The 20,862-nt window shown below is 39.5% G+C and overlaps 1 protein-coding gene across 3 annotated transcripts in view; it reads left to right on the top strand.

Annotated features, from left to right (window-relative positions):
• The first annotated feature begins 12,154 nt into the window (after positions 1 to 12,154).
• Positions 12,155 to 20,862, top strand: part of TIE1 (tyrosine kinase with immunoglobulin like and EGF like domains 1) — a 46,351-nt gene continuing 37,643 nt past the window's right edge. The window contains exons 1-2 of one of the 3 annotated variants that reach the window (XM_081946130.1): positions 12,155 to 12,638; positions 15,653 to 15,931. In XM_081946130.1, coding sequence (XP_081802256.1) covers positions 12,590 to 12,638; positions 15,653 to 15,931 — 328 coding nt within the window. In that variant the 5' untranslated portion in view covers positions 12,155 to 12,589. The remainder of the gene's footprint in view (positions 12,639 to 15,652; positions 15,932 to 20,862) is intronic. The other 2 variants (XM_081946128.1, XM_081946129.1) reach the window with 2 other exon arrangements.

Raw genomic sequence — 20,862 nt, 5'->3', positions numbered from 1 at the left:
ATACATTGTGCAGTGAATAATAATTACATAATCCAGAGAGCAGAGGAGTTTGTTTTAGCAAGTATCTTTTTACTCACCTTCCCCCCTCTTCCCCTTGCCTCACCTCCATCTCCATCTTTGCCATATTTCTAGTCTCAATTTATTATTCAGCATTGGTATTATATATATATATATAATACAGCCCAGGTTCAAATCCCAGTAAGGGTATGGCTAGCTGATGAGACCTAAATAGCTTGAAATAGATCTATACTAGTCTCCCTTTATTTATTTATCAGCACAAATACAACACACACACACACACACACACACATATAGTTTAAATCTGTTTAAAAAGTAAAATAAACACTAATACAATCTAATATAAAGAGAAAAAAAGAAACCAAAGAGAAAGCTAGATATGCAAGAAAGAGAAAATAGTAAAAAGAAAGAAAGAAAAGAAAAGAAAGAAAAAGATTCAAACAATAGTTTTTTATTTTCTTTGTAACAGTTATAAATGATAAATTTACATCTTACTCTATGGTTATAGCATAACATTTTTTGTTTTACATCATTCATTTTTATTTTCATTTCTTTATTTGCTAAAAGTTTTACAAAAAACATAAAAACTAACACCAACTAATGAAGAGCAAAAGAAACCAAGAAAGAAGACAGAAAAGGTGAATGTTCAGAAAGAGAGAATTAAAAGAAATAAAAAAGAAACTTCAATTTTCTTCTGCAGCAAAAATAAGTTTAAAACATTAACTCTTACTGTATGATTACAAAACAGAGCTCACATTTTCTGTTATCCAGGTTTTTTTTCTATTTCTATTTCTCTTGGACAATTAAAAATTATCTTTATAGATAATTGCCATATAGAACTTCAATTAGCTCAGACATATTTATCTTCTCTGAAAATTTAATTGCTTAGTTTTTTTTTCTTTGTTTCATCCAAAATAGCTTGCATTTTCTCTTCTTTTTAAGTTCACTATTCTGTTGCATAAAATAACCTCTAATAAAAGCATTACTTGAATCCCAAACTATTCTTAAATCAATACCTTTATCTAAATTATTTTCAAAAAAACCCTTTAATGTCTTTTTACAATCTTCTATTACTGCTTCTTGCTGTAGCAACATTTCATTCAGCCTCCATTTAAAACAAACAGATTTTTCTTTATAAATCAAATTCATGGAATAAAGTTCTGACAAACTCTTTGATAATATCTCTGCTTTAGAAACCGCAGTAGCCAGGTTCTTTGAAATTCAAATGATGTCTATTCTTGAAAAAGGCTTTTGTCTTTCAGAAAAGCAGGTACATTCTCTTAATTGCCATCTTTCTGTCTCCATATATCATCCAATCTTAAATTGTCCATCAAATCAAAGAAAATGTTTGCCTTGAATGATTTTAATATTTTTCTCAGAAGCTCTGTCCCTTTGTGGGAGATCATGCCAGTACAATGCACAACAAACACCGATTTTCATAAGAAAAATCTATTAATCTCCGACTGCTTCGGTGACTCCATCCAGCCACCTCATTCTCTGCCATCCCCTTCTTCTTTTGCCCTCAATCTTTCCCAGCATTAGGCTCTTCTCTGGTGAGTCCTTCCTTCTCATTTGGTGGCCAAAGTATTTGAGTTTCATCTCCAGGATCTGGCCTTCCAAAGAGCAGTCAGGGTTGATCTCCTCTAGGACTGACCAGTTCAATCGTCTTGCAGTCCAAGAATCTCGCAGGAGTCTTCTTTAGCACCATAGTTCAAAGGCCTCAATTTTTTGGTGCTCAGCCTTTCCTATGGTCCAACTTTCACAGCCATACATTGCAACTGGGAAAACCATAGCCTTGACTGTATGCACTTTTGTTGGCAGGGTGATGTCTCTGCTTTTTTGCAAGCTGTCTAGATTTGTCGTAGCTTTCCTCCCCAGGAGCAAGCGTCTTTTAATTTCTTGGCTGCAGTCCCCATCTGCGGTGATCTTGGAGCCCTTTGGGGGTATAAATTCCCAATACAAAGTCTTCCATCCCAAAAGTTAAGCTTTAGTGCTGCATAAGACTGATACTTAGTAAAGTAAGGTACAGTATTTCAGATTTCCCCCTGCTATATTTATACCTTCTAGGTATCCGAAAGCAATTCCTGATCATCTGTGTTTGTAGTTCTGTTTTCAGATACTATTAATGCCAACTCTGGGGAAGAAACACAAGGTTCCTGCTGGGTCCTATTGGGGAATTAGGTCAAGGAGAGGTCAGTTCCTGCTTTCACCAGGGCTATTGTCAGATTGCAGTTAGGTTCTTCAAAGCTCTATTTTCAAGACAACTCTCCATGTTAACATAAAAGTAAACAGGAAAAGAAAGGAGGGGTCCTTGGAGAATAATCACAAATGACAGCAACTCGATGGTTTCTTTTTAGCATAGACAGTTATTGGTATTCTTTATCTTTATATGTAGAATGTGTGCAGCACATGCAACATTTTCTGGGTGTTGTACATGTAAATATTTCAAACGTGGTATAAAATGTGGGAAATAAAATAAATAACCCGAAGAATCAGTTTCCACAAAATTGCTGGCCTCCAAGTACATTAGACTATAACTTCTTCCATCCTGATCCAGCATGCCCATCAACATATCTGGAAAGTGAAAGATTGAAGAAAACTATTTAAATAAACAATGGCTTCATATTCCCTGGAAGCAGAAATTAGAATGAAAAAAATGGCACTTGAAACACAATCTGCAAAGGCCATACCATAACACAGTGATGGAGAATCTTTTGCGCACCGAGTTCCCAAAGCAGAATGTGCGTGCCAGTGTACACATGCCTGTTTTTGGGGCATTTTTGATTGTTTTTCAGGCCATTTTTTTTGACTGTTTTCAGGCCATTATCTGGTGCTCTGGTACCCATGAAGACCAGCTGGCCGGTGCGCATGTGCATGCCGGAAACGAGAAGAGCAGCTGGTGATGGCGCATATGCCCACAGAGAGGGCTCTGCGTGCCACCTCTGGCACGTGTGCCATAGGTTCACCAACACGGCAACACCATATTTACAGAGAAGTGATCAAGAGTCTCAGAATTGCATTTCTTATCATTTAAAGATGAAATTAATGAAACATGTTTCATGTTATTGGGAACCTCAGACATTTTATAGAATATTTTTTGAGTATCCATGTCATTATGTGTAAAATGATGGAAGGATACACATATAGTATAGGTTTGGCTCTCTTTAATTTATAAAATATTTTTGGGGAAAGAAGTAGGTTTTAAAGGTGTTCTATGACAGTAAATTTTATATAAAAATTTGGAATGTATCAATATATGAAGAACTTTGAATTTATCATGTGATAGGAAGAGCAAAGAAGTTTGTTTACTACGGAAAGATAGCACAATTCCAGACTCACAACGCATTACTGATTAAGTGTGTTTGTTCTCTGCTTATGAATTTTGGTGTCTTTCGATATAATGAAACATCTGGTCAATATTACTCCATATGGTCAAGGTTTGTTACAGTATTTAAACACTGGACTGCTTTTTCTATATATTTTTAAAAAAATTCTTGTTTCTTCCTAGAAATTTTCTCTTTTTTCTTTCTTTCTATACTTAAAACAATTAAAATCTAAAAGAAAGAGAAAAAAGCCCATTTCATTTGTTTATCAGACCAGGAAGGTAAGAAATGTTCCTTGCTTAGCAATAAAAATTAAGTTGTACTAAGTGCAACTTATACATCACTGTAATTTAGAGTCAGAGATAATCTGAATCATTTGTTCATTCAATTGATATCATGAACCACTCACCAAGCAATTTAGGTAATCTGTATGGATCGAGAATATCAAATATAAAGGAAAATAATAAATGCATCCATTGGACGTCCATCCAGTGCAGCTCTTGTAGTAGTGATACACAAGCATACCAAAGTGTACCCATAAAGCTGCTAACATTCTGGACTAGTTGGAACTTCTGAATGGTTTTAAAAGGAACTGCATATAGATCACATTGTAATAATTCAGACAAGAGATAACTGCAGACATGAGCGACTTTGAGACATGAGTGACTTTCTTTCACTCAAGATGAATTTGTGCGAAGAACTCCCCAGCCACAACTGCCGCCTACATTTCTTCCAGGAATTAGTAATCCAGATAGATCACTAACTGTGTACCATTTTTGCCTGGAGCACTGCTTACCCACCCAGAATGAACAATGGAAAATTTCCAGGACCATTCAGTCTTGCGAGGTTTGAGACTAAACTTGTTCATCCCCATTTAGATTCCCAAAACCTGTTTCAGGTGGTCTTGGGAATCTAAATGGGGATGAACAAGCTTAGTCTCCCCATCCTACACAGCAGGGTCTAGGGCTGGATCTCTTCCCCTGGCCAAGATAACCCAAAACACTTCATTCCTGACTCTAACCTCTTCATCTTTTCAGGTACCTCAAAATTACCTTCACAGCAGCCTTGCAAATGTTCCTATGTCTTTCCTGATAGGGACCAGGTCTCTTTGAATAGGGCCATCACCCAGCACTCTGAATAAAAATAATTATATTTTGCCACTTTTATCACCATGATGTAGTACTTAATATATAGGCTGTTTGGAGAAACTTGTACTTCTCTTTTCTCCTGCTGTATTCCAGACATTTCTTCTGTTGATATAACTCTTAGACTCCTCTGAATACCAGGGAGCCCTGGATTGTCCAGGCACAATCTACTCCAAGGCCAACATAATCCCCTCGTTCCGAGTGGTCTCTAAGGCCTCTTCATCTGCATACGAGCATCACCACTAGTGCCCATGTTTATACTGTAGGAAGTTATCACCCAGCCCTCTCCCAGAAAAATGAAATATCCTAGGAAATATTGAAAAGGCAGAATATTTCTCTGGATGTGAAAAGGAAGAAACATGTTTTATTAAAGAGAGAATAGCTCCCTGCAGCTTCCTGCCCATCCCCCTTTGTCAATGGGCCATTGCCCAAGCCAGTCCCTTTACATAATAAAGAGTTCTCCCCTTCAGCTCCAAGGTGATGAGATTAAGGCATGATCAGCCTTTACTCACTCCCCACATGGCATCTGAGAACTCAACCAAACCTGGATTCAAAACGAAGCCTAGAGAGTTGCCCCTACATGGCCCCATGGGAGTCTGACAACCAATCAGAATACAAGCTCAAGATCAAAGGCCAGAGAGGGCATAAAACCAGGGACTCAGCTTCTCTTCCCCCCTTCTTCTTTTTCTCCACCAACATTGAAGCATGTGATCACCTTTTCTGTTCAGGACTCAAGCCATGTGGTCCTGTCCACCATTAAAACCATCTTTCCAAGCAGCCTCCGTGTCTCCAGTGTCTTTTTCCCCACTTGAAGCCGAACCCAGAAGGACATTTCTTCCAACAATACTATTGAAAAAAAGCAGCTACATAGGTATTTTAGCAGAATTGAGAATCTGGGAAGGGATGTTTCAGTTTTTTACCACCATATACCACTTTATAAAGGCCACACTTGGAATACTGCATTCAGTTTTGGTCGTCACGATGTAGAAAAGATGTGGAGACTCTCAAAAGAGTGCAGAGAAGAGCAACAAAGATGATTAGGGGACTGGAGACTAAAACACATGAGGAATGGTTGCAGGAACTTGGTATGTCTAGTTTAATGAAAAGAAGGACTAGGGGAGACATGATAGCAGTGTTCCAATATCTCGGGCTGCCACAAAGAAGAGGGAGTCAAACTATTCTCCAGGGTGCCTGACGGTAGAACAAGAAGCAATGGGTGGAAACTAATCGAGGAGAGAAGCAACTTAGAACTGAGGAGAAGTTTCCTGACAGTGAGAACAATTAATCAGTGGAACAGAAGTTGCCTGCAGAAATTGTGAATGTCCCAATACTGGAAGTCTTTAAGAAGATGTTGGATAGCCATCTGTCTGAAACGGTATAAGGTTTCCTGCCTAGGCAGAGGGTTGGACTAGAAGACCTCCAAGGTCCCTTCCAACTCTGCTATTGTATTGTATTATATCCCCTATGAAAATATCTATTTTCTCTGCTCCAGGGCTGATAGTCAGGGAGCTCCCATCAATTAGTTAGATAACATATCAAGGAAATAAAAGCAATTTCTGAGTCAACTCACCTTTATACTTGCTGTACTACGTTCTATAACCAGAACCAGAGACTTCTCTGATACACACTGTTTATTTCTATATACCTATGATGCAATGAGCGTGGGAGAGCTACTGCAGGGTTCCTTTGCAGGCTGCTGGCAGTCTGGGCATTTATTTGTGAGAGGGAGCCCGAGCCCATGGCAATTCACCCACTCTGTGCTTCGCAAGGGCACTCCGTTTCCTATGTTGCACATCAATAGTCGGAAACAATGAATGGATTTCCTCTTCCTGACCCTGCTTACTATTGATTTTACAGAGGTAATGTGTAGTTTCAGATTATGCCAGGCTACCCAGCCTCTGGGGATTTATATATTTGTGTGAACTCTCTAGTCTAAGCCATAGCCATACAGGCAGTCCTCGACTTACAACCGTTCATTTTAGTGACCATTCGAAGTGACAATGGCATTGAAAAAAGTGACTTATGACCAGTTGTCGCACTTATGACCATTGCAGCATCTCCATGGTCAGGTGATCAAAATTTGGACACTTGGCAGCTGACTCATGTTTATGACTGTTGCCGTGTCCCAGGGTCATCTTTTGTGACCTTTTGACAAGCAAAGTCAATGAGGAAGCCAGATTTACTTAACAAGCCTGTTACTTACTTCACAACTGCAGTGGTTCACTTAACAACAGTGGCAAGAAAGGTCATAAAATGGGGCAAATTCACTTATCAGCTAGCAACAGAAATTTTGGGCTCAATTGTGGTCATAACTTGAGGACTACCTGGATTCTTTAAACTAGTCTGAGATGTAGGGTTTCACTACGCAAAAGCTCCTATGATATCAATCTAACTTAACCTGCAACTAAAGCAGCTGAACACCTGAGGCCGTGTCATTTGCTTAAAAATTCTTTGACCTGATTTTGAAAACTTGGGTGATTCAGGCACTTTCTCACTTCCCTACATTTACTTCACTCTCGAGTCCTTTCTTACCCGCATCTAACCACAGCCACCTGACTCAAACCTGGGGAAATCTTTTCTTTTTCTTTTTTTAAACTTTCCATAGCATTACCTTCCATCATCCTCAAGCCATGAGTGAATCAAACATAAATTATCCATAGTTGTACTGGTATTAAAATAGCATTTACCCCCTTTTTCAAAGCTTTCAAAGGGCAGTCTCCAAAGCTATAAAACCTGTTAGGCTTTGTTATCCTTTGTTATCCTTTGGAAAGAAGTTAAGTGCTTGCAGTGATTTGCAACAAAGCAATTAGCAATTTCATGCTGGTATAATTTTTTGGCAGCTCAAGGATTGATGGATGGCATTTAAACTTGGCAATAGGGAAAGGTGCATAGAAGTGTAAAAAGCTGTGTAGTTTCAGAAATCATGAGCATTAAAATGGATAGATGATGTTTGTGTATTTGCAATGTTGTACTGAAGAAATATGTTGGTCTGGCATTACATAGAAGGGTGGGAAATGACTCAGGAAAGATGTTTTGCCAATTATGCTAAACTTCATCCAGATTGTTTACTCAAACAGGCGACTTCTATTGTTCTCTGTCTGGCCCCACCCTGGGCTTAATGTTATTTATGTCTAATAAAACACGAGCTCTCACAGACCAAGAATAGGGAGGTGAAAACAAAGAGGTAAACTCTGGAAAAGCGAGCAGTCCTGACTCCAGCCAACATTTTGACAAGTCTAGAAGACATTAGCTAATATAAAAATCAGTGCTTCAATATGTTCTAATGATTGTTTAACTTCATGTTGACAGACTCACTCAATTGCTCGATTATATTTATTGGATTTCATAGAGCTGCCTTGGATATATCCAGCTCCAACAATATCAAATTAATTGAATGTAAAAAGTCTTCCGCTGATAACTCTGTGACATGCTGCTGTGCTGACCACTTGTATCAAAGTCAGAATTTTTTCAAATTGATCGGTCTGCTGAAATTCACAAAGGCACTTGGGAAACATTTGACTTCTCTCTCCTGTGCCCTGCCTCCTCTCTCCAAAAATAACCTGGAATGACTGGCACCAATTTTGGTTTTGTTATTTTCACATATCTATATAAATAAAAATGTAATGTTTGTTTGTTCAAAATCTCAAATCTCCAAAAGTTCTTCACCGATTGCTTTGAAATTGTAACACAACGTTGCATTTGACTACGCACATGTTTTTATATATGTATATTATATAGATGTCACACCTGTGACAGGTAAAACATGCTTTTTTGTAAAAACATGCTTTTTTGAAAACCAGCGCCATCTGCTGGACATAAAAGCAACACACGCTATACCATAGCGTTCATTTCTTGAGTATAGTATATTCGGAACAGTTCAGCCTCTCTCCAGCTTCGTCCCGAAGGTCCCTTTATATGTGTGGCTGGGCTGCGGCTGCATCCTTTCCCCTTTCCGCCCCTCCTCCGACGAGCTTCGCCATTTCCACCAAGGGGAGCCGAGGCCTTTCGGCCTCCCCCTCCCCTCTCTCTCCTCCCCTCCCGCCAGGCCTTTGCTGTCTGCGGCGGGGTGGCGCCTGCCCCATCCCTCGGCTGCCTCCTCCCACCCTTAAGCCAGCCTCCCACCGCCCAGCCCAGTGGAGCTCCAGAGGAGGGGGAGGCAGAGCGTCTCCTCAGCCCGGCTAGCTGCGCGCGCTCTCCACTCCCCTCACAGGGAGCCAGCTACGGCCTCGCCAAGGCGGCTCTGACGGGGTGGCGGCAGTGTCAGCCTGAGGCGCAGCGGGGCTGGGGCGGCTGCTGGTTGCCCCCTGAGGCGGCAACTGCAGCGGCGATGGCGTCTTTGGATGGGGCCGTGGCCTGTGGGGGCTGCCTCATGTCCGCGTCTCCAGGGGCGGCTCCTTCCTCCTCCTCCTCCTCCTCCTGCTCCTCAGGGGACGTTGGCTGCCTCCTCTCACCACCACCGCTAAGGGAAGCTGGCTCAGGGGCGGTGGCCGCCTCCTCCTCCTCTCCTCCTCAGCTCGGCCAGGCTGGGGCCTGTGGGAGCGTCCTCCATGGCAGCTCTTGCAGGGGCCACCGTGGCTCACTTCCATGCAGGGGCCACCTCTGCCGGGGGACTTGCGTTTTCTCTTTTCTTTCTTTTCCATTTAACCAGATTGGGCCACAGCAACGCATGGCCAGGTTCAGCTAGTAAATAATAGATTCTTAAAGACTGGAGTTTGGCAAAAGTTGCTCTAATTTTTAAGATGAGAAAGGTTTTCTGACAAAGTCAAATCAATTCGTTTACTAAGCTGTACTAATAAGTTCTAGACTTGACGTATACAGTATATATAAAAACTTTCAGGCTATAGTAATGGAATTCGTAAAAGGTGCTGGTTGTTATAAATAAAGCCTTCCAAAGCATATGGCCTCGACATTTGAGGCATTGCCAGTCTCCCATAAAGTCTGCTCAGTTGATTTGAACCACCAGGATTGGATCAATTAAACAATATGATCTATTGGCCCTTCAGAAACGTGCCTTCTTGTAGCAGTGTCTTTCCTCTAGAATGGGATCCACATGGCCCCTTCCCTTCTAGTGTTTTGAAGAGGCTTGATCCATATAGGCCTTTCCCTTCTAGTGTTTTCTCCCAAACTTTTAATGAAAGCGAGTGAAAACCTCTTGGGTTATTTCTTCTAGTCCAGTCCAGTCCAGTTTCTGTCCTCTTGTTGTCTTTTATTCCTTATTTTCGTTTAATGCTTTTTAAAAGTGTCTTTGCTGGTGAGCTACATAAAACCATTTAAAGTCAGGCAGCCTGTACATTTTAAAATAAATAAATCATTGCTGCGAATGAACAGGCAGATTTCACAACTGGCAGAAGTACAGAGAAGAATAGATTTCTGTGCCACCTACTTGGTGAATAAAAATGAAGGAAAAACAAGCTGCATTTATTGATTTTAAGAGGCATTTGGTCATACTTTGAGAAATGGGATTGGGGGGAAATGTAGAGATTCAACAACTGATTTTTGTCTGTTTATTCCTATCTATAAGAAGTAGAACACCAATCTTAAAACAGGATGAAATGCAGCAGACCCCTTTCTAATCCTACATGTTAAAGAAGTCTGTATTCTTGACCTACTTTTAAGTTAATTTTTCATTAATGCTGTGGTTGATAAGTTAACTAAAAAGAATTTCATCCACAACAGAGATTGCTAACATATTCAGAAGATGGTGTGAACCTGTCACGACAACTATAGGGCTAATAAAGGCATTTGGTTTTCTATCATTCTTCCAAACGGATCAGCAGCTATAGTCAAACAGCAATTAAACAAAGATTGTTGTATTTTCAAAAAGTTCCCAAGTTCTGACTTGGATAATGAATGGGCTGAAATCCAATGAGGTAGTTTGCTTTCCCTATTTGGGGATGATTTTTTATTTAGGTGGTAATTAAAATGCACACTTTTCACATGCAGCCCAAGAGGCTCAAAAGAGCATCTTTTTCTACCCAAGGACAACCCAATATTTCAAACTGATAACAAGGTGATTTTTCTTTTAGGTTAACCCTCCAGTCAATTATTCTATGAAGTAAATTAGGATTAGGAAGTAAGAGATGTTTATTTGAGACCATGTTTATAAGGAAAGAGTTTCAAGTAATATATGATAAGTGATATTCCTAGTCTAGTGAAAAGGATTAGGGGTGACATGTTAGCAGGGTTCTGATATTTGATGGGCTGCCACAAAGAAGAGGGGGGGGGGTCAACCAATTTTTCAAAGCACCAGAAGGCAAGGCAAGAAACAGAGTATGGAAACTAATCAAGGAGAGAAGCAACCTAGAACTAAGGAGAAATTTCCTAACAGTGAGAACAATTAACCAGTGGAAAAGCTTGCCTTCAGAAGCTGGGGGTCCTTCATCATTGGGAGTTTTAAAGAAGAGATTGGACAGCCACTTGTCTGAAAAACACTGGAAGTCTTTAAGAAGATGTTGGATAGCCATTTGTCTGAAACAGTATAGGGTTTCCTGCCTAGGCGGGGGGTTGGACTAGAAGACCTCCAAGGTCCCTTCCAGCTCTGTTATTCTGTTATCTGGCATTCCAAATGCAGCACAAACGCTTAGAATGGGCATAATTAACTTGAGGGTTTGTATGTTTTGGCTAAAGTTGAATTTTTCATCACTAGCCTGGTCCCTTTAACTCCTCCTGCTCCTTTCCGTGCATCCCGGAAATGAAATGAGATTGGGGGGGGGGGGGGAATGCTGAACACTGGACTTTTCCTCTAGATTCTGGGGTGGGAGGGAGAGATGATCCACAAAGAGGGACACTGAAACAGGGATTTACTGAAATAGTACAAAGGAAGATGAAGGTGGCATTTCTTCAAGTGTAATAACCAAAACTTCAGTGCAGTCAGCCTAACTGAACTGGTTACATATTACCTGCTTTCCTGAGCTCCAGAGTTTCATCACAAGTGCAAAGTACAATGAAGAGAAGGTGGTTGGAAAGAGATCATCTCAGTTTGTGTTTGGAGACTAATAAGGAGATTCCACTTCCTTCCTTCCTCCCTCCCTCCTTCCCTTCCTTTCTTCCCCATTTTAATAGAATGTGAAGAAAAGTGAAAACCAGCCCCTTTGGGGAAATTGATTTTGCCCAATTCCCCATCTTTAATATCTTGGTTAAGACAGCAAATCAGATGTAAAACCTAACCACCCCCCACCCCCAATTATCTTTGAGTGAATAATAAAGGGACAGTCTAGTTTTAATCATTGTGCCTTTGAATAAATGGATTACATAGCAGAAATACTTTTTCTTTTGGAGAAGTGGAATTCCATGTATGCATGCTGCTTAGCACAGGGTCAACTTATCAGATGCTTTAGATGAAATAGTTGTGCCACTTCACAAACCAGAGATTTGTCACACCTGTCTTAGTTGACATCTTAGCCAATCACTTCCTATTATACTGATCTCTTCTGTGGCAGGATCCCGACATAGACATGGAACAATGGGTGGAGAGCAGGAAATGCTGCATGAGAAACAGGATTTCATGTCAGTGCTGAGCTGTCCGTAAGGGCCTCCAGGCATTCCTCCATCCTGCCTGCCTGAACCCCAGCCAATTTTTTTTTTCCTGACGGAGCCCCAGCCGCTCATGTTGTACTCAGTCCATTTCCACTTTTAATCAATTTCCTGTCCTGCCCAGTTTTCTTTTGTGGCCATGCTGAGACTCTCCAGTTAGGCTTCCAAGTCAGCATGGAAGAAGCAACAGGATTATATTCGCCCGTTAGCTACATGTGGCAATAAACAACAAGCTAAAACGTGGCTAGGCCTTTGGGTGCCAATATGAACTCTTGAATGAATGAAGTTCCTGGAATTAAAAAGAAAAATCTAATTTCTACCTAAGTGGAGTTTTTCCTAAGTTACTCTGCTGAGTTCCTTCAAACTGAAGAACTATGCATTTATTCTGGTTGATCTAGTGACAATTTTCTTGTAACTGTTTTACTTCTGGTGAAGAATGGAGGATTCAAGAACAACAAGCTTAAAAGATACATACGGCAAGTGAGAAATAACAGAAATAATTCTTAATACTGCTACTTCTTCTGAAATAGTGATGTTTCAATTCTCCTGACATTGAGCCCGTTTCTGAAAATGAGATTGGATACAATTGGTCTTCTCAGCTTCTTCTGGCACCTGACAGGTAAAATCTCTTTTAATTATTTTTACGATGGTTCACCCTTGCCCCTGACTCATTAGTTTGAGATGGGCAGCTATACAAATTACACAAATGAATAAAGAAACCATTTTTCCTATGTCTTACCTAACTATGTCTTACCTGTCATCCACATTTCTATGTCAACTATTATATCAAAGAACCAAAGTGAACTGGGTAGCTCACAAGCTGGGGTTAAAAAAATCATGAAATGAAAAAAAGGAATAAAATGGAATGCAAAAATTAAAACAAATCAATTCAAACTGAAGCCAACGTTATAAAATGCATGCAGTATAGGGTTCTAAAAACATTGTTTAAAAAATGAACAATAAAAAAACTGAGGAATAGAAAAATATTTGAACTGGCACTCCAATGGCCAAACCTTGGACACTATGAGTCATTAATCTAGTCCAGTGGAGAAAGAATATCATCACTGGAGTCCATATTGAAAGTAGTACCCAACAACTTTACTTTGTTATCAGAATCAAAGAGATGGCAACCCAAAAGAGATCCTAGAAATAGTGGGGGAGGGATTTAACCCCCACCAAACTCCTTATAACCAGGGGCACAGAGAACAGAACTTTCTGATACTTCTTTTGAAAAACCAGAAGGCTCGGCATGGCTCTGTTACACTGTTTTGGATTAACAGATATTGTAAAAAAAAACACGTGGCTCACTTTATCACATGCAAAAGTCTGTGCCCCTTAATAAAATGTGTTACTTAGAAAAGATAACAGATGAGTAATTTTGAAAGATGCAGTGAAACAGACAAATCACTTTATGTCCTCTTTTGTTGCATTGCTTTTTTTTATATCTAGATGTTGAAGCCACTATCAAACACACAATTAGCAGCTTCTCACTTTGGAAGATACTCAGTCTTGCTTAGCCAGCCCAGGAAAGTGCTACCTGTCTTGAGCCATATATGCACCCTTTGAGTACCTTTCTGAAGGCAAAATTCCACCAAAGATTGTGACCCGTATTAAGAAATGAAGAGACCAAAAAATAAATCTCCCTTAATTTTTATTGAAATTTTAATACCAGATGTAACTGATATAATCAGCTTCTATGTATTGTACGAAATATTCCTTCTATCTACATTTAGTATTAAAACTTAGTGGCAATTTCTAGCAGGAGGTCTGGGGCTCCACCCAAAACTTTAGGTCTTAAGATGGATAAGGTTCTGATGAGGACTCAACAGGAAACTAGTAGCTGGATTTGGGATTTAACCTTTTTTTAAAAAAAATCTCACTAATTTTTACTAATAAGAAAAATAGAAGCTTGGAGAATTTATCAGAAAATGTATGTGTGTGTATGTGTAAGAGGGGAGTGGAAGAATGTGATATATGTTGTTGCCAATGCTGTTTGAACAACAAATATAAAGGGCCCATAATTTATTTTCTCTATTACAAAGTGATTTAACTGACCAGCATGGGAGAATTCAAACTTCAGCATTCCCATCTGCCGAACATCAGACCAAAGTTAATATTTTTATGAGAAATAACATCAGAATGCCATATAACACTTAATTGGAAATAAATGTACAATGATACAGAATATCATTATCCATATTCAATATTTTTTTAAAAAGCCACTCAATAATTATTATAATTAATGTATATAAAGTATATAATATATGGGAAGGAATGGAGAGTTATTATTAAATGTATAAGCCATCCAACTCCCAGTAACCCAGAACAGTTTACATTTTTAGAAACCATTTAGAAACAAGGAACCAGCAGAAAAACAACCCAACCAAAGGAACAAAGATTGCAAAAGAGAAATAGAATGCTTGAAATTAGTTTAGCTGGGATTGTGCCATCCACTATAGGGAAATCTGAGCTGGGGACCCCAAATAGTGATCACAATAATATATTAATATTATATATATATTATATAATAATATATTCTTATATAATAATATATTAATATATTATGAAAAGGAGCTGCATATGAATAAGTCCTCAGGATGCGTAGACAGTTTTTTTTTTAAATAACTGCCTAGTACAGGGGTGTCCAAACTTGGGAACTTTAAGACTTGTGGACTTCAACTCCCAGAATTCCCCAGCCAGCCATGCTGGCTGGGGAATTCTGGGAGTTGAAATCCACAAGTCTTAAAGTTCCCACGTTTGGACACCCCTGGCCTAGTATAATTTTATAACTATGGTTCAGGATTCTTTTTATACTTTACAAGTATAACAAAACATTGGGCCGAAATTATGTAAGTAGGGTCATAACTCTGTCCATCTGCACAAAAATTCTCTAAAAAACTTAATGGGGCCAAAGTTGGTTGGGGGAAAATGTTGGTAAAGGAAAAAATCAAATATGAGAATGGACCAGATAAGAGCAGAGACTATGGAGAAAAAAAATCCCGAAAAATGCCCTGGTATAGGGTATAAAAGGTTACTGAGAATGGATGCTAAGAGAAATGAAACCAGAATAGAATCTACTGTGGAGTCCTTGGTGTTCTCTGAGCTTGCTTGTTTGCAGACATTTCATTACCTGACTAAGTAACATCATCAGTGCTAGTGAGTGCACTAGTGATGTTTACTCCCTATTTATAACTGAGAAATAGCATTTTACATGATGATGATGATGATGATGATGATGATGATGATGATGATAATGATAATGATAATGATAGTAATAACATTACATTATTCTATTGGTCTGTTTATTATTCATTCTTTTTATAAAACTAAGTAGCTATGTATGAGTATTGAAAAGCCTCATCCACTTTGAAAAAACAGAGGACTAAAAAATAATAGTTTCTGTTAGTATTGTTTGTTTAGTATTTTTCTTTATACTTTTTTGCTTACGCTCTATGAGTTCTAAGTCTGAGTTTGAGGTTTTCCTCCTCTAACTTTACCTTTTCTAGGAGAGGGGCAAGACTCTTACTATCTGACATAATCAAGGCAAGATTTAGCATTGAGTCATTTCGATCATGCGTATAATTATCTGCTCTCCATGTCCATAAAATGGCTGCTTTGGTTCTTTTGATGCAGGTGCAATTCTGGATATCTCTCTGGTGGCCAATGTTCTGAGTCCCTCACACAACCACTTCTACTTGTCCTGTGTGACAGGCGAGCGGAACATCAGCCTCCAGATTGACAGAGACAATGCCATGATCAAGACCACATCCAAGTTCCAGATATACAGGAACAGCAGCAAGGAAGTGCATATGCGAGGTTTTTCCCGAGCAGGCCTCGTGGGCATCACATATTGCCTGGGGAAGACACAGTCAGAGCAAACTAGAGTTGTTTATGTACACAACGACATTAACGGTAAGTGCGACAGATTGATTCATGTGACAATGAAGAAGAGATATTGATATGTGGTCTCTAAAGACCAAAATCTACACTTGAGTAATAACAAGAATTAATGTTTTCAAGTTAATATTTCTCAACGTTTACTTCCTATCTCATGTGATGTAATGCTTTTTGTCATGATATGACCCCTTTTACACACTAGGTTGTTGCTTTTCTATTGCTTGTGTGGAATTGATCATAGCATACTTACGTTATGTCTGGTGGGTTAGGCATGGCAAAGAACCTACTTGGTCTGTAACAGAAGAAAATGTATATAGCTTATATTTTAATTCCTAGAAAGCTGTTTCCACTCATCTCCAACTACTCCTACTGCACCAAATACACTTTTGTTCAAACATACACACACACACACACACACAAACACACACACCTTGCAAATAAGTTAAGGTGGAAATAGACCAGCAAGTCCAACCTCTAAATTTGTTTAGAAGTTCAAATGACATGATCCACAGCCATCTCCACTTGACCATATTGAGGGAAGAGAAATTCATCACATTTTTGGATAATACTTGCAATTCTGTCATACTGCTATTACTTTCCACATTTTTTTTAAAATTGAATCAGAATCTGGCATCATCCAATTGAAATCCATTGTCCTATTTGTTGCATTCTGGGCTAAAAGAGAACATCTTCTTTTCTACGATTTCCTTTCATCTTGTCCCTCTGAGTCTTTTGTTTTTAAGATTCAACATTTCCAGTTTATTTAATTTCTTTTTATAAACCTTCATTGCTGGTTTTGTGCTCATCCTCATGTCCCTTCGCTGAATCTATTCCACTTTCTCTAAATCTATATCTGACGGCAATATCTTGAATTGGACCCAATACATAAAGTGGAAACTGTGTTAGTATAAAGTACTTTGGAATCATTACTTTCTGAAATTTAAAGGCTGAAACTGAAAGTTTGTCATTGCAGTATGCAATTGTATGTATATATGAATGTATCAGAGGTGGGTTGCTCTAAGTTCAGCCCGGTTTGGCCAAACCGCTGGTGGCATTTAGGCCTGGGTCGCAGAACTGGAAGCGACCAGGCTGCCACGCCCCTGAACCAGTTACCTGGTTGCTGCTCCCATTGCCAGCATGATGTGTAGTAGTGTGCACGCATGCGAAGTTCACTGTAAATTGTTCTGCACATACGCAAAGAACAATTTACATTGAACTGTGTGCACACACAGCACGCATTTGGTGCATGCGTGAAGCGAACCTATAGTAAAACCAGCAGCAACCCACCTCTGGTATGTATGTATGTATGTATGTACAGTGGGGCAAAAAAGTATTTAGTCAGCGACCAATTGTGCAAGTTCTCCCACTTAAAAAGATGAGAGAGGCCTGTAATTGGCATCATAGGTAGACCTCAAGTACGAGAGACAAAATGTAAAAAAAAAAACCAAACAATCACATTGGCTGATTTGGAAATAATTTATTTGCAAATTATGCTGGAAAATAAGTATTTGGTCAATATCAAAAGTTCATCTCAATATTTTGTTATATATCCTTTGTTGGCAATGACAGAGGTCAAACATTTTCTGTAAGTCTTCACAAGGTTGGCACAGACTGTTGCTGGTATGTTGGCCCATTCCTCCATGCAGATCTCCTCTAGAGCAGTGATGTTTTGGGACTGTCGCTGGGCAACACGGACTTTCAACTCCCTCCAAAGGTTTTCTATGGGGTTGAGATCTGGAGACTGGCTAGGCCACTCCAGGACCTTGAAATGCTTCTTACGAAGCCACTCCTTCGTTGCCCAGGCGGTATGTTTGGAATCATTGTCATGTTGAAAGACCCAGCCACGTTTCATCTTCAATGCCCTTGCTGATGGAAGGAGGTTTGCACTCAAAATCTCAAGATACATGGCTCCATTCATTCTGTCCTGTACACGGATCAGTCGTCCTAGTCCCTTTGCAGAGAAACAGCCCCAAAGGATGATGTTGCCAGCCCCGTGCTTCACAGTAGGTATGGTGTTCTTTGGATGCAACTCAGCATTCTCTCTCCTCCAAACACGACGAGTTGTGTTTCTACCAAACAGTTCTATTTTGGTTTCATCTGACCATATGACATTCTCCCAATCCTCTTCTGGATCATCCAAATGCTCTCTAGCAAACTTCAGATGGGCTCGGACATGGACTGGCTTAAGCAGGGGGACACGTCTGGCACTGCAGGATCTGAGTCCCTGGCGGCGTAGTGTGTTACTGAAGGTAGCCTTTGTTACGTTGGTCCCAGCTCTCTGCAGGTCATTCAATAGATCCCCCCATGTGATCCTGGGATTTTTGCTCACTGTTCTTGGGATCATTTTGACCCTATGGGGTGAGATCTTGCGTGGAGCCCCAGATCAAGGGAGATTATCAGTGGTCTTGTATGTCTTCCATTTTCTAATTATTGCTCCCACAGTTGATTTGTTCACACCAAGCTGCTTGCCTATTGCAGATTCAGTCTTCCCAGCCTGGTGCAGGTCTACAATTTTGTTTCTGGTGTCCTTTGACAGCTCTTTGGTCTTCACCATAGTGGAGTTTGGAGTGTGACTGTTTGAGGTTGTGGACAGGTGTCTTTTATACTGATGACAAGTTCGAATGGGTGCCATTGATACAGGTAATGAGTGCAGGACAGAGGAGCCTCCTAAAGAAGAAGGTACAGATCTGTGAGAGCCAGAAATCTTGCTTGTTTGTAGGTGACCAAATACTTATTTTCCACCATAATTTGCAAATAAATTCTTTCAAAATCAGCCAATGTGATTGTTTGGTCTTTTTGTTTACATTTTGTCTCTCATAGTTGAGGTCTACCTATGATGCCAATTACAGGCCTCTCTCATCTTTTTAAGTGGGAGAACTTGCACAATTGGTCGCTGACTAAATACTTTTTTGCCCCACTGTATGTATATCAGCCATATCATATTCATAGTCAAATATCCCTTTTGCCTTTTATCCTAACTGTTGTGCTTGCCGTTTGTTTCTGTGAAATGTCTCAGTGTTATTTGCAACCCATTTCTTTAATCTATCAAATTCCTATCTTGAATTTTATCTCTGGCTTTTAAGGTAATAGCTATTCCACCAAAATTGTATCATCTACAAATGTGAGAATAAGCATTTTTTCCACCTCTTCATCCGGTTCATCAAACACAATTTTCACGTAAGGAGAGGCACAGATCTCCCATCTGGATTGGGAAAGCACAAAAATAGCTAAGAGAACCAGAGATTCATCTGTCAGTCAATAAGAAAATAAAAACCAATAGCACCAATGTTCTGAGCCAATGTGGTGTCGTGGTGGAGGTGTTAAATTGGTACTGGGCTATAGTTAAAGGGCAACTAAGAAAAACACTGTGTATGCCACCTTGAGTGCCTAAATAAAAGGGTATAATTATAAAACAGTATAAATTGTGTGTGTGCTTCTGTACTGCACAGGTTTTGAAACCCAGCTCCTTATAACAATACAGACATATCTATGTTAGCCTCTAGAGCAGTGTTTCTCAACCTTGGTGACTTTAAGTCCTGTGGACTTCAACTCCCAGAATTCCACAGCCAGCAGGACTTAAAGTTGCCAAGGTTGAGAAACACTGCTCTAGATGGTGTAATGTTATCTCTCAAAGAGGTTTACTAAGCTCTCTTCCTGTCTTCCTGTTCTCAAAAATCTTTTATAATTAGTTGTTTTATTTCTATTAAACTTTTTATAAGCTTCTCTGAAGTGTAAATTCTACTAATAAGAAGCCAACTCAAATAATTTTGCTCTGTTACACTGTTGGTCAAAATCAGAACATCCCTACCACTGACTGATTATAATTCTTCATTTCTTATTTCAAACCCACCCAGTCTTAAATGGCACCTTTATGTTGTCCTTCGATACTTTTTTGATCTCTTCCTTCCCATAACGACATGTGAAATGTCAGATCTAATAAAAGCATTGCAGACGTCACTGTAGCAATTCAAAAGCAAATATCCATAGAACCACAGCAAACAGACACAACCTAAAAAGAATATAGTCAAGAAAAAAATTAAAGTAGGCACAAAATTAGACAGAAAGTAAACCTATAATTGTGCAAACAAAAGTCAACATTCTCGTCAAGCCCAAATGTCTTTTACTATTGTGCAAGCAATATAAACTTAAATATAAGTCAATAGTGAAAACACTTATATGTTATGAGTAGATGCTGCAATCTCATAAAACTTGTAGAAAGTGACAGTACAACCAATGACAAATTCAACATTTTGTTGGATGTGGTTAAATTTAGTATAGACCAATACTTTTAATTGATTTTAATATTTCTTGAGAAATCAACAAATTATCATGTATGAAGGGGCTTGAAGCCTCACAGCAATATCACTTTTAGCCATTTCTCTCAGGATTGGTTAAACATTTCGGTTTCAGATTCACAGGGCCGGTAAATGATTTTCCTTTGTAACTCACTTAATAACAATGATAAACTTATCTAATGAGACTGGAAACAGAAGAGCCTTAGTGCTCTTCTTTTCACAGATATCCACAATGTGTATTTCTGTGTGTGTCTGTGTGTGTAGATCTGCATCATGATGTTAGGGTTACAACTATAGACTTACCTGATCTTCACAGTGCCACTCCAGTGTCGTCGGGTCCTGCAGCAAAGAAGGCCTCTCCGGAAAAAAAGATGGCGTCATCTCCAAATAATTCACAAGCTCCGACGAGCCAAGGAACACTAAGGAGATCTGGGCGGGTCCGGCACCACCCAGTCTACTTAGAAGATTACGCATGCCCATTCTAAGTGTGAAGGAGTGCTATGTGCAGTAGTTCTCCCTCCAGTCCGTCTGCGTGGCTTAAGGCGTCTGGGAGGGAACTGAGGGTCCAAATTAAATGAAATGGGTGTGCCAGTGTATTTTCCTAGACCTTCCCCCAAAACTTCCAGAAATTCCTTGGTTAATAATTCAAGG

The sequence above is a fragment of the Natrix helvetica genome (assembly GCF_964273705.1).
Source record: "Natrix helvetica genome assembly, chromosome: 3".
NCBI classification, from domain to species: domain Eukaryota; kingdom Metazoa; phylum Chordata; class Lepidosauria; order Squamata; family Natricidae; genus Natrix; species Natrix helvetica.
The sequence above is the reverse complement of the archived record's forward strand: the minus strand, read 5'-3'. Positions and strand labels throughout refer to the sequence as shown.